We start from the raw sequence: 14,438 nt of genomic DNA, 5'->3' as shown, positions 1-14,438 counted from the left end.
ATGCACTGTGTGGAAGGGTGGGGAGAGGCCGCCACAGAAAAGATAACTGTTAACACAGCAATAGAGAACAAACACAGCAGCAACAAAGCAGCCCCTGTAAAACCAGGGCTGGAATTTTCTAGCCGGGCCTTTTGTTGCCAGTGCAATTCAGTCCAATTAGTGTTGCAACACTTCTTTCTGGTACACTGTTAATAATGACTGGGAGAAAGGTTATTCACTTGCACAGGGCTAGATTGTGATAAGAATCTTCCACTGATTGCCAGCCAAAAGGAAAAGGAGTCTTTGAAAAGGCACTCATCAAACTACATTTTCAAGATGATGTTCGACATTATTGTGATTGCATTTACTCTACAGTATGTTACAGATTGTGATTTGGCTTTGGAAAGGTGGCCTTGTTTTTGAGCCAATTCTGTAGAGTTCAGTTCCTAGGAAAATAGGTCAGGACTCTTAGCTTCATTCTTCTCTGACCCTGACAGACAGATATTCAGAACCGTCCATGTGTGATAGATGTCAGGACATCAGGGGAACATGCCAAATACTTTCTTTGTCAATACAACCCCTGTTCAGTCTGACCATCAGGCGTTTTGACTTACTATTACTAGGCTACTGTAGTACTGTAAAAATCAACCGCTGAAGTTTTGAAAACTAAGCATTATAATCAAGCAAAAGTAGGCTACATATTTCCTGACTTTCCCTTATGATCAGACAAGCACGCACACACACACACACACACTCAAATTATACACACTTGATATTATAGGCTTAGTGTTGAAGATATTATCTTTATACATTTTGTTCAACAGTTACAGCTATATGACCGAATACAATATCTTTGTCTTTGGCGTTGTATTCACCTTGTCACTTTTCTACCTCATCCCATTTATAATCGGATAGTTCTATGACCAGTTAATGCACCCCTCCCTCCCTCCCCTTACGGAGCGAAAACGGTGACGTCAGAACAACCCCAAAGCAACCCTGGCAGCCCTAGAAATTACGTCAACGACCGGGCAACAACAACATCTACAGCAGCTGTCAACGAACGGGGACCGTGACCAGACAGTGTTGTTTTCGCATGTCGTTGTAGGAGAGAAACGGCTCTGTTGATACCAAAGAGGCGGGGCTCACGAGCACATACTCAGGGAAGAGATTCTCACTGGGACTCAGGTGGGGCGATGGCGGAATCTGGGAAAGAGCTGTCAGCCGGTTCCCGACATCCATCAGTCGGCTCGCCCTTTTGTCGCATCTCCATCGTGATAAACTGGAAGAGACCGCTTTGGACTTCCTCAATCTTTGTTGTCACCAATTCAATTTTCTGGTAAGAGATTCAAGATGCATTGTTTAAAATGTCAAGGTCTTCCAAAATTGTCCTAGCTTTGTAAAGATAGCCTTGGTGGTGTCCACGTGTGGATGCCACCCCATGCTTTAACATCAGCTGAATAGATCAGCATACCAGCATTTTGTTGTCATCACTTATTATAACTGGCCATTCTGCAGTATGCAACAGGCCTAGATGACCTATGACTGTTCAAATGCTATAGGTTAACACTTGGGCTTGCAAATTTGGCATTCATTTTCCTGCTCTGCAAATCCCATCTGGCCTTGTGTTATTATGTTATTAAAGAGGAAAAGGAACACTTGCAGTAAAATCAACATGCATGCTGTTTTCTTGTATAGCCTTGATGCAACTTTGTTAATCTCTAGGAGGAGATGACTATGGCCTGGCCGCAGAACGGTAAAAAGGCATGCACCTGAACTGGACAGGTGCATGTTCTTGTTCATGTGAAAAGTATTTTTCTTGAATATATATATATCACACCATCACCTCCTCTGTGTGGGCTGTTTAATAACCCCATTTGAAACCAATGACTTCCCTCTTTTGGGTTCCTTCATTTTGCCCACAGGTTTGTGACCCTGAGTCCCTGCAGACTATTCAGCCTCACGTGCCTGAGTCTGGCTCTGATGGTGGTCCTACAGTTTATACGCGATCTGTACCTGATGAGATCCAAAGGTACAGTATATGCTGATGGTGACCTTGCACTATTCTGATGCTTCTGCTTTTAGTTTGCATAGTGGTTACATCATCATCAGCGTCAGATCCACTGAAAGGAAAAGATGAGATCATCATCCCTCCTCTGTCTAGATATTTCACCCAGGTAACCACTAGCCTGTCATATGTGCTCCGACTGTGGCTAGTGCATCAGGCCTGATAGACAGCAATGAATCTACACTGTTGATTTGTATCCATCTGGTAAGAGAGCAGGAAGGGGCTGTTGGTAAATAATCACATACTGTGGCTGTCACGCCATGCCTCAGCAGCGGAGGATTATCTCCTAATGATTCAGCTATAAGCCTTGTGCAACAGCAGGACACACTCTACCACTCAGCTGAAGGCCCATCATGTTTGGGGTTGATATGCTGTGCTGTGCTGTGCGTACAGTACACTGGGAAGGTTAATGTACAGTAGTGAGCTTAAAGTGCTGTGAAGAATGCTGCAGATTGTTTGTGCTAATGGATTTAACTTTCAACCATCAAAGTAGTTGTAATGGACAATGGGTGAGAGACGGCACTTACACTATTTTGTTTTTCTCTTCCATAGGAACTCCTTTATGGCACAGTATGACTGGAAGGTACGTTTAGGATTTCTAATGTTATTAATAGCCTACAGCTCCATAACTGTAACCTACTGTATGGAATCATTGACTTACAGGAAGCATAAGGGTTCAAGGAATCTTTTCTCTTTTCCAGAAATAAAGTTATAAATAATGTTTAAAAAAATTTATACATGCCATTACACTAGTATTTCAATTGCTAGAATGTGTCGTACACTCATAGAAAAAGCAGAATTATCATGAGATAAGTAGCCACTAACAACTTTATCATCAGTATGATACTCAGACATCCAAGAAGGAAACTCGCAGAGAGTTTTGTTTAAGCAGGGAACAATTCATACATGTTGGTATACTCCTACAGTTACTAGCTCAAGACTCTCTAACATTGTTCACATCAGGTTTAAAGCAAAGGTCACCTGAAACCAGGCATGACAGCCCTGTTTTGGACACTCTGACTTTTCTCCACTAGATGGTGCCAAGTGTTTTTCCTCCATCATTGGCAGCCATTATAACAGTACTTTAGACTGTTTCACAACAGCTGACCAGTTGTCTGGCATCCAATGTACCCCTTTCTAATTGTCATGTATACTGCTGTTGATGCAGCTGTTGAGTGTAGATAGATTTAATGCCATTCATCCTGAGGAAGGAATGGCAGTCTGTCACTTTGATCAGGGCAATGGACAACTTTCACAGTGATAGCATGTCTACCTGATTACAAACACGTTCAGACATGCTTTCAAATAATGACACATTTATGGTGCATCCATTAGAGAGCTGGTCACATGGCTATTTTGTGAAGCATTGTCAGAGTTTGATTTGTTTACCCAGCTCTCTGAATTGAGCAAAGAACAAAAACATTTGTCAGTTTTCAGCATTTTCTGTTATTCTTGCCATATGTTGTAGTGAATAATTGTCCTCTCCTGTTGCCGTCTCTTGATACTGGTCAGAGGCCATCTTTAAAATTGAGAGCCAGTGCCACTAATGTCACTGGAGTAGACGGATTCCCCTGTGGGTGTTTATGTGAGGTGGACTTCACTAAAAAGGAGGTCTCCCAGAGACCCACTTCCTGGGCCAGTCAGTTATGGAGGCCGATGTCAACATGGGTCATGTTGCACATCGTTTGTTTGCCCCCTCCAGTAAAGCCCATGTGAACTCCAGTGGCCTTTTGTGCCTAATTCACAGTGTTCTTCAGATTTTATGGTGTGCTTTTCTGTGACCTTCTCAGATTATTGACTGTTGAAAGAGTGCCTTGTTGTGGTGAAGTACAGTGTACACTATAAATCTGATGCAACCGCAGGTGTTTTCTTTACCTCAACTGCTGTGCTTTGGTTAAGGCCTCTAAATCGGAGGGTATGTCTAGTTAATGCACTTATCCTGCCACAATGTTTTGAAAAGCTATTGTCCAGTGCTGAAGCATTGTAGGCTTGAATTTCATGATACATTCAAATTTCAATTTCATAACTGAACTCATTATTTTGTTTAGTCTGGTTATCACTATACTATACTAAGCTCAATCTTTTAAGATTGAACATTAGTCTGGGGAGTCTGCGCTTTATTTCTACTGCACAAGAGGCGTGATCAATGGACATAGTTCAAATGATTCTGTACCCTTTTGGATAGTTTTGGATAGATGTGCAGGTTTCCAGCCTGAGCTGCAGGGCGAAATCCAAATCGCCGGCAGATCAGACAGGGTTTACCCAGCCTATATTTTTTTGCCATTGTGAAACACAATTGTAACATTTTCTTAGACAACAGACTGCTGTCATCCAACAGAAGCTCGGCTCATGGATATATACTGTATTTTTTACCATAAACACATATAAAATCGCTCTGTACTTTGATATTACAACCGAAAGTGTAGATATGCCCTCAGAAAACAAGGCCTCATGTCTGGCCTTGTTTGGAGGAGAACAACACCTTTTCGTACAGTCACTGCTGCTCTTTCCCTCACTGCTTTTTCAATGCAACAAATAATGTCCCAAGCACATGGGACCTCACATATCACAAAGCATGCCTGTTGGGAGGGCTTAGCCCTCTATATCAGGACGAATTGCAGTCTTGTTTACTTGATTACACAACATGAAACTATTCCAAAGACTTGAGGTCATTGTTTGGGTTTTAGTTTTGCCAGTGCTGTGAGAAGCCTGTAGTGAGCGTGTTTCTTTTGCCGAATGTTGCTGATGTTGCTGGTGTTATTGCGAAAGGTGAGGTGGAGTCGAGCTGCTTGTTGGTTTACTGTGAGTGCTGTGTGTAATGGATAGGATGACACAGCCATTTCTGAGCTTCAGGAACTACTCACGGGTCATCCACCCTCATCACGCCGCCATCTGACTCTTGATAAACCCCCATTGGATGGGACGCTGCTGGGTCCAGGAAATAACCAATCAGCAGTTATGTTTAGCAGCAGAGGGTGTGCTCTAGAATGCAGGCTGCCATTGGTCAGTGGATGGTGTGTGTTCCACACTAACTCTGGGAACGCTGTCAAGTCTGCTGTGGATACTTCATGACTGTCAAATGATCTATCTATGTCAGTTTGGTCAGAAATGAGAAAGGGAAAATAAAAAAAACACGTATTGCTCCATGATGCGTCCAATTTATTAGGGAGCTGACATTTCAGTCAGTCAATCCTTCATCAGTGGTTTCGAGTGGTTTGATCTGAAATAAAACTGTGGTCAGAGATAAAAGACTTAGTTGACTTACTTAGTGACTTAATGGCTTCTACTATCTGTCTAGTCTGTGTAAGGACATTATAATCAGATCAATATGTCAGTGTTTAGTATCTTCACAGAAGGGTCTTGGAGTTGATATAATGGAGTGGGATCCTGTTGGAACACATCTTTGACATCCTCTCCTCCTATGGCATCATCATTTAACATATGGTGTTGACATAGTTAATGAGGTACAGCTTTTTTTAATGGCCATCCTGATAATGATATCATTTAATTATGCCATGAACATCATTTCAATACATGTCCCCGGGCACCGGTGCTCTATTTTCTTGTTGTTATTTTCATGTTCCAGCGATGCATGTGACACATGGCAAGCACACATTTATAGTTTGTGTTTAGTGAATGGTTTAGCATGACTGTGTCAAAGCTTGCGCAATTTCTTAGAAGGAGTGTGTGCATCTGATACTGCAGCAACATCTAACAGACGCAGTGCCACCTGCTCATCAAGCCTCCTCAGAAGCGTGAACTTGCTTACAGTACAGTTTGGACTGATTTATTATTTTTCTGTTTCACAGTGGTTTTTTTTTAGAGGATATAGGAAGATATTTGGTGGAATATGAGGTTATATCTGAAAAGGAGCAGAAAGAAGTGTGGGGGGTAAGGGGTCCCCTCACTCCACCCCCCGCCCCCCCCCCCCACCCCCTCACACACACACACCTCCCTCCTCTGGTCTGATGGAATGCTGTGTGACTGTGGTATTTTTAGACTGGGCCAGTTGAAATAGTGACACTCAGGCCTCATTCAACGTAAACACAACTCGCTCTCCCTCCATGTGGCACCTGTGAACCAGTGGGCAAGATAGTGCTGGAAATCCGATTTGAGCCGTAGACTGCCGTGACCACGTCCTGACCCAACCGCAGAGAAGACTCCCACTCGAGCGCGCACACAAGAGCCTTCAGGGGTCTCAATGTTAGAGAACAGAGCCTGTGAGATTTCTGAGGAGGACCGGGGAACAAGGAGAAGGTAACGAAGGGCCCATCGCACCGTCATGCAAATGTGTGTGTGTGAGAGAGAAGTGGCGGGAGAGAGGAGAGCGAGTTTGGTAGGAGATGAGGAAGTAAGACGGGTAAGTACACGAATCAGTGGTCTAGAAAGAGGTACAAGTATTGTTCCTTAGAAGCTCTGTCTTTAGTGTTGTATGAATGTTACTGCCATGGATGAAAGCCTTTATGGGTATGGTCTTGTAACAACCGATCACATTAGTAAAATAATTGTCAATTGTCAACAATTGTCAATCTCCGATACGCCAGTATTACAAGAACAGCTGGTTGATTTGTGTACGTGCTGTGAGTCAAATTGTGCAATGTCATATCCCACTGTTGCTGGTGACTATGTTTTGTCCATGAGCACTTTGTCAAGGTATGCCCTACTTTTTGCCAGGGGACTGTACTGATTTCTGTGGCTTGTGGCTGTATGAAGGTCAGACATGCTTGGAGACTAGATGGCATTGGAATATGTGGCACCTCACCTCACAGGCTTTGAACTGGTCTGGCCGGCCCCCATGGCTATTGTCTCGAAGGGAGGCTGGACTCTGGCGGCGGGCAGCCCTTTGAGAAGCACACGTGGTGGAGGGTGTAAACAGTGCGATTGCCTTTGTCAGTGGCGCAGATGGAGGAGCTGCATTTTGGCACCATTGTTTGCATTGTTTGACTGTTTGTCTTGGGTTATTTTTATGCCGCCTGTCGCAGGGTCTCGTTAGAGCCTCTGACGCATCGCTCTCCGTGTTGTTCTAACGATTAGCGGAGGAGCCAGTACTGCAGCTGGCTGGCAGGCCTTCGCTCGTCGTCTCCTGGGTCTCCAGACGGAAGCATCACAGGATACACACTTGCTCCCCCCCCAACAACATGCGCTTTTGAAGTGCTTGTCTTTTTATTTTGTGCCGTCAAACTCGCCGCGTAACAGCGGCAGCTACGTAATTCGGTCTAGGCTGGTTGAGAGTCGAGTAACTTTACCCTATTCCCATCTCTTCTGATTTGTTCAGTGACCTAGTTAAATGTATTCCTTGGCACTCGACCAGGCGAGGTCTGTCGTTACAAACTTCGTTTCACGCGGCGATAGAGGATTGCCAGGTTCTTAAAGGACATTATCTGGTCTGCGCTGGAGCGGGCAGGAGGGGAGCTGGCAGGGCGGCGCAGCGGCCCAGGAGAATCATGTGGGGATCACGCTCCTGTGAGGTCAGCCCTGTGAAATGTCACCCCCGCATGTCTGGGCGCGGGGGCCCGGGGGCGCTGCGCCGCGACAGAAACAAACACTGTCTCCTGGCAGGAGCTCTGACGCAACCCTGCCCGTCCTGTCCACTCACACACACACACACACACACGGGGGTCGATGGTGAAACCCCCAGCATGGGTTGCTTCAGAGTCCCGCCAGCTCTTGCACCCCTTTTCCTGTGAGCGCTGCTGTCTTCTGTCAGCTGTGTGTCCCCAGAATGTCCCCACCGCATGATTAACGACTCTGAAGGATTCACGAGGGGAGGACCACCAAGCTATTAACATGCTTGTTCCGAGTAACAACCACACATTCATGGTAGTCCATATGTCCATATGTTGTTGATCTCAAGTTAACCTTCATGTCTGAGCGAGTCGCTGTCTCTGGGCTCTGATACTGCTGAGAGTGGCATCCACAGGGACTGTAGAGGATAAATTAGAATGGGAAATTACAGGAAAGGCAGACGTCATCGACAAAGATGTAATAGCAAAAATGTGTTTGTTGTAATTCTTACAAATTGGTTACAGTTGATGACTGGAAACATGGACACTTTATGTATTGTGTTATACTTATCAGTTTGTTTGATTGGTTATTAATTCCTTGTAAAGTAATTCCTTGGTTATTAATTCCTTGTTTTTGCTTTCAGGCATATGATCCAATTGTCAGCCTTTATTAATGGCCACATGGGGGAGTTTATTGCATTACGTGATCTAATTGTGATCTACAGTATGTCCCTGGACTGTTATTTGGATATGGCTGAAGGGGTGGAGAGTTGTGAAGGAGGAGTTGTGTTTCTTAAGCGCAGCTGTCATCACTAGAGGTGTTTAGTAGAGAGGAACCACGACTGCCTAATCATCCATTTTGAAGCCCAACAGCTTAACAATGGAACACAGACTAGATATCAACGCAAAGGGGTTCCTGAGACTTGACTCGGAAATGACACTAACGGTGCAAGATCATAGGTCTTAGGGGTAATACGCAGACCACCCCTGGGTTATTTAGGCTTAAAGCGTATTTTTAAAAACATTTGAAAATCCAGTGCTTCTCAAACGGGAGAACGTGTGTGAGATGGACCGTGTTGTGGCAAGCTCCTTTTCCCCTTTTGACCTGAATGTGGTGTTAAGTTGGAAGAATCTCTCTGTACATCGCTGTAACCAGATCTGTACTAAGAATTCAAACCATTTCACACAAGCAGTGTTTCAGACAGCTGTGGCTGTGGGAGAGACAGTGTTGGCCTTCAGCTGGCTGGTTTAAATATAGCCATTGTTATTGAATTGGACTAACTTTGTCTTCCACTCTCCTCTCCTCACTCCGTTCTTCAGAACGCTCAATCAATGTATCAAGCGCTAATTCCATTTTACAATATAAGCAACATTTGTTCTGTGTGTTAAAATGACCTTGGCCATCTGTATGTCAGAACTTATAGCTGTTTTATATGGAGAGTATCGTCACAACAGCCAAACAACACTGCTTATGCATCGCAAACAAACAAATTGAGAGTAGCCGCGGTGATCCTATCCTGACACTGTTTACAGTTGTTGTTGTTTTGTGGTGGGTAGCCTAGCTACATTGTTGTTGGTTAAGCTTCTCAACGTTGAGCGTAGCATAATCTAATTCCCCTGGAACAGGAGTGTTTTGTGGCCCCTGACAGAGAACAAATACATGGCACTCAGTTCTCTTACAGTAGCTGCCAGTTTCCAAGCCAGTGCACTTCCTGTAATTGCTCATGTGACTGCAGGGATTCTCAAGTATTTTGTCAGGGTGGCCAACGACATCCAGACATACAGTATGAATGGTTCTGTCTCTGGTACAGGTTCATAAATGGGCACAGGAATGGCACAGATATTTTAGATTGTTTGACGTACACATGATTCTTCAGAGTGTCCGTGTGTGTTTAACACTGTGTGTAACTGGCTGTAGTCCACTGAAAAGGTTGGTCAGGTCATGCTCAAGTGAGAGGGAGGTCGGCAGGGACGTATCTGTGATCATCTCCAATGACCCATGATGGCCTGACCTATAGACAAGGTGCATGTGGTGCCTGCTCACCTCAGTGGAATGTAAAGGGGATATTTACAGATTAGGCTTCTAACCTTCACTTTACGACCATCTTCAGAGGAACTGAGGAACTGATGGATCTAGGAAGGCAGGCTTATGTTAGGACTCAGAGAATGTCATTAATGGAAAGGGCCCATTGGTCTGATATTCAACTCGTTAGCATGTGGTAGAGACGGAAATACAGATACAGATACAGGAAAATCAACTACACACAAAGGAACGGAATGCTTTCACTGTTCACTGGATGTAAAGTGATGTTTCCAGGACAAGAAGAGATGCTTATTGGAGAAGTTTATTGGAGTGTTTTATCAGTTGGGGTAGCATATGCTTATAGCATGTGTAATGTGTACAACAATGTAAACAAACCCAGCATCTCATTTCATGGAGAAGTTATTCCTAATTTCTGGTCTCCTTGCGTCCTAGTTGGGAGATGATTCACTCTAGGCATGGTGCGGAATCAGAACCGGCATCACAAATCACGGATTCCTGGACCAGCTTCAAACTGTTCTTGGAGGAGACGTCTTCTTTCAAGCAACAGAACCCTGGGAAGGTATATAAAAATGGCGACTACATTTGCACCGCTCTCTTGTTACTGTTTAGAGTTTGTTTACCCCCTGACTGTATATTTCCTATTGACATTAGACATCCATTTCTGTCCCTCTCTAGTTCTGCCTGCTTGTATGCAGCTTGTGTTCCTTCCTGGCGGTTCTGGGACGCTACATTCCTGGAATTGTCCTCTCATATATATTAGGTAAGTAATGTTTAAATAACACATACGCATGATACACAATAAGTCCTATACCATGCATCATGTTATCTGTTGACATGCATGGCTGAGAAGGTCGAGTTGCCAAGTATAACATCTGTAACATAATTCCCATTCAAATGCTGTAGATGTATTTTGGTCGGAATCTGACGCTTAGATATTCACTCTCGAGTATTAAAGTGGGGTTGGAAAGGTAAGGCTCAATAGCCATACATGCCTGAATGATCTCTCCATTTCAGAATGACCAACAGAAGGCTTGCCAGGTAATTCAGAGGAATGTAACCATGACGACTTTGTCACGCTGTCTCTGGTTTCCTGAGTTCCCCTATAGTCAGCGCTTTGGGGTGGGCCCTCTGGCAGAGGTGTGCAAGGTGCTAATGGCTTCTCCTTCTGTTCCAGTGCTTGGCATCTTCCTCTGGCCCCTGGTGTCGTCACATGACTTTGGACTGTGGTTCGAGCCAGTTCTGCAGAAACTGGACTTCGGACTTGGACAGTTCCTTCAAAAGATCAAAGAGAACCATGGTAATTCACTTCCCACCTAAAATGTGCGCGCGCGCACATACACACACACACACACACACACACACACACACACACACACACACACACACACACACACACACACACACACACACACACACACACACCACACCACACATAGACTTAAGCATAGATATGTTGATATGTTAGAGAAAAATACTGTATATTCACACCAAATGAAATGACAATAACAGCCTTAAAATGGGAATTGTTTTTGCTTGTGTTTCACTAGAGAAGAGAATCCTCCAGGCTCAGGAAGAACACGAGAGCATCGAGGCTGATCTTTCTTCTCTTTTCCCCAAGGTTGGTTTGACCCAGTCTCCATCACATGACTGCATCTGGCAGTCAACACGTGTTTGTGTGTTCAAATATCAGACGACTACTGTTACATTTACATCGACCTTGGCTGGTCCTCCATACTGTAACTAGACTGTATTCTGATGAACTTGGGAGTGGATTGTGATAGGTTGTGTGTGAGGTTATGTAAATATCTTATCTAATGGGAAAAGACAGGTGATCTAACAAAAGCGGTAAGCAAGCATTTAAAGTGAAGGAATCTATCAACACAGGCTGAACAATACTTGTGGATCTTGAATAAATGTCCAGTTGTGCTTCTACTCTAAGATTGCACTTTTAACTGCAATATTACAATCTTTCAGTGCAACACACAACAGCTTGCTCTTGGCAGTACTGTCATGCAGATTTATCTCTTGCCTCTCCACTGACCCATGTCTCTCGCATTGTCCCCTCCAGCTGGACTCAACCGTGTATAAGGAGCTGTCCATATCAGACACAGAGCCCTCAGAAGTGACATGGACAGAAAATGGCACCTTCAACCTGTCCGAAGGGCACTCACCACAAACAGAGAACTCAGAAGGTGGGCTGGTCCATGTTTTCAGCTTCTTAAGTCTTATTATCTTAAGAATCTATTGATCCGTAGCTTTCCTGCATCAGTCGATAACTTAAAGTTACTATTGGGTAAAAATGTGAAAATTCATTGGTCATCAGTGTGGTCTTCTTAAACATTTGAAACTCAGCCGTGACCTTGTTGCATCTCTCCCATCTGGCCTCAGACCTGGACCGACCCAGCGACCACGAGGAGGTGTTTGCTGGCGGCCTCCCAGACTTCCCATCGCTGGATAACGGTCAGGGGACCAACGGCGACGACGATGAAGACCTCAGCATCGGCCTGCCCTCCCCGGCACCCAGGACGAAGCCCAAACACAAACAGCGTAGCGTGGCGGCCGAGCCTCGTCCAGACCCCACCCTGCAGCTGGTGGAGCGCATGGCCGGCGACGTCATCGCCGCCGCCGTCACCGCTGCCATCCAAGAGCGGCTGGAGGCCACCGTCGCCTCCGCCATGTGCCCGGCGCCCGTGGACGCCGCCTGCCCGTCCTTCTCGTCGTCCTCGTCCGCCTCCACCCCGCCGGCCGCGCTGGCCCAGGCCCTGGCCGAAGACTCGGACAGCGAGGCGGAGGACTTTGAGCTGCTGGACCAGGCCGAGCTGGAGCAGCTGGAGGGGGAGCTGGGCCTGGAGAGGGCAGGGGGCCAGGGGGCCCAGCCCAGGAGCAGCAGCAGGCCCGCGGGCTTCTTCTCCAAACTGCTGGGCCGCCACTGACCGGGCAGAGAGGGCGCTTAGCCAGAGATTGTGAACGGTGGGCTGGGTGGGTGTGCAGGGACTCGGAGGGTTGACAAGTGGCGATTTTCCTCGTTATTTACTTTAATTAGACATGGGGTTTGGCACGCTGTGTGGGAGGGACAACACAGGGATGGTTGATCTAAGAGGTTTCTGTCCGTGCTGATTGATTTTTTTTTTCTCTCCAAAATGTGTCTTTACATTTCAGTAGAGGAGTTTGGAGCAGAGTGATATTCATAGAAATGTTTAAATATTTCAAGGAATATTTTCAGAAACTTTCCATTACAGGAGTGAAGGAATTGTCCATAAATGTATACAAAAGTTATGGGAATGGGCAGAAAATTGCGTTTTCCTTTTTTACAGATTATTTTTCAGTGGATGGTACCATCATGCGGCCAAACAATCACAGATTTTCACAGATGCCCAAATCTGGTCATTAGACCCATTGTAGTGTCTAAACGTAACTCTTTGTACATTTACTGTCAAAGCCAATCCAGAATTTGCAATCAACTGTGCTACAAACCCACCCAGAATGTATGCCAGGAAAGTCACCACTTTTGATTTTGCATTTTTGTTTTCTAATTTTGTATTTTGTTTTTTTTTCATTAAGTTTTGACCTGTTGTCAGCCAGGGAAATGTTGCAGAAAGCATCAAATCTCAATGTTATATATATATTTTTGCATGCATAGCTGTGTTTTCATGTAAACATGTAAACATTTTATGTGTACTTGCACCTTAATATGTGATTGATACAGCTAGGCACTTGAAGTCAAGGTATCAGAAACTGGACCTTGTGCAATTATAATGCCATTAAATCTTTCTTGAATGTAATTTGTTGATCTTTTCTTTGACTAGCTTTGTGCCTTTATGAAGCAACATATCACTGTACTTCTTAAATTAGGGATGGTACAGTATTAGGATGGCACAGTATTAGGATGGCATGGATTGGGAATAGGAAGATATTGTTATGTTAATTAAAAAATGTAACAATATTCTGGTCTTTCAAAGAGAACCGTTGGGAATATAAACAATCTCCATATTAACTGTGTGTGCGGAACACTTTGCCTTTATGAATAATTACAAATCCAATACTGTGATTGCTTTGCCAAATTGTAGGTAAGTAAGGCTACATGGCCCAATCCATGTTGTTGCACTGATTAAATTACAGGACATTGATAAGTGGATATTATCTCCTGTTTATGTTCATTTATGCCTAAATGTTATTATACCACATTTGTTACGTGCAATAGTTTTGGATTTAATATCTAAAACTAATCTGTGTGATAAGGCAGTAAAATGTAGCCAGACCAAACAAGCAGAAAGTTCATTTCAGACATTAGTCAGACTCAGTGCCATGTATATAGTTCCATTCTGTATTTAAGATGTACAGCGAGATTAATATTGTAAGCACCCATTATTAAGATGTACCTTGGTACTTATCACAGCTTTTATATACTTTAGGTTCAGTGTAGCCATAAACACATATATTTTACATTATCAAATGATTGCCTTTAGCAAACAATTGCAGTCTTTGTCATCTTTATTTCAACAGTACAGCAGGTGTATCTATTAGCTTTTGATGTTCTAGTTTATGTGAATGCTTTATTCTGAATTTATCTGTGAGCTGTAGTCAGGCGTAAGATGTATGTTGAAGTTTAGACTGTATGTTTATCAAGAATATGATGAAATTCAGCTCAGACCTAGTCTTGTGTAATGTGTAATGTGTAATGACGATTTCAATTGTGCTTTTCAGTCAGTAATTGGAAATGCAACATCCCTCAAATGCTTAAGTTTGTTCTTGTATTAATCTCAGCTCTTCTATGCTTAGCTCCTAGTGGCTCTCCATAACAGATCATGTCAGTGCCGCCTTCACACCACTAGGTGACAGCACTCAG

At 44.2% G+C, this 14,438-nt stretch overlaps 1 protein-coding gene across 2 annotated transcripts; it reads left to right on the top strand.

The window, feature by feature from the left end:
• Positions 1-1,017: 1,017 nt before the first annotated feature.
• On the top strand, positions 1,018-13,374 carry retreg1 (reticulophagy regulator 1). Of its 2 annotated transcripts, XM_062525752.1 has the most exons (9): positions 1,018-1,315; positions 1,902-2,008; positions 2,597-2,627; positions 10,025-10,151; positions 10,268-10,352; positions 10,767-10,889; positions 11,140-11,210; positions 11,661-11,784; positions 11,981-13,374. In XM_062525752.1, the coding sequence occupies exons 1-9, from the start codon at positions 1,173-1,175 to the stop codon at positions 12,523-12,525; spliced, it is 1,356 nt and encodes a 451-aa protein (XP_062381736.1). In that variant the 5' UTR covers positions 1,018-1,172; the 3' UTR covers positions 12,526-13,374. The 2 variants fall into 2 exon arrangements, with proteins under 2 accessions (XP_062381736.1, XP_062381744.1); XM_062525760.1 differs by lacking the exons at positions 1,018-1,315; positions 1,902-2,008; positions 2,597-2,627 and adding an exon at positions 6,090-6,301.
• The last annotated feature ends 1,064 nt before the right edge of the window (positions 13,375-14,438 follow it).

This window comes from Sardina pilchardus, chromosome 2 (assembly GCF_963854185.1).
Source record: "Sardina pilchardus chromosome 2, fSarPil1.1, whole genome shotgun sequence".
Lineage (NCBI taxonomy): Eukaryota > Metazoa > Chordata > Actinopteri > Clupeiformes > Clupeidae > Sardina > Sardina pilchardus.
Note: the sequence above shows the minus strand (reverse complement) of the source record. Positions and strands in the feature narration are given on the sequence as shown.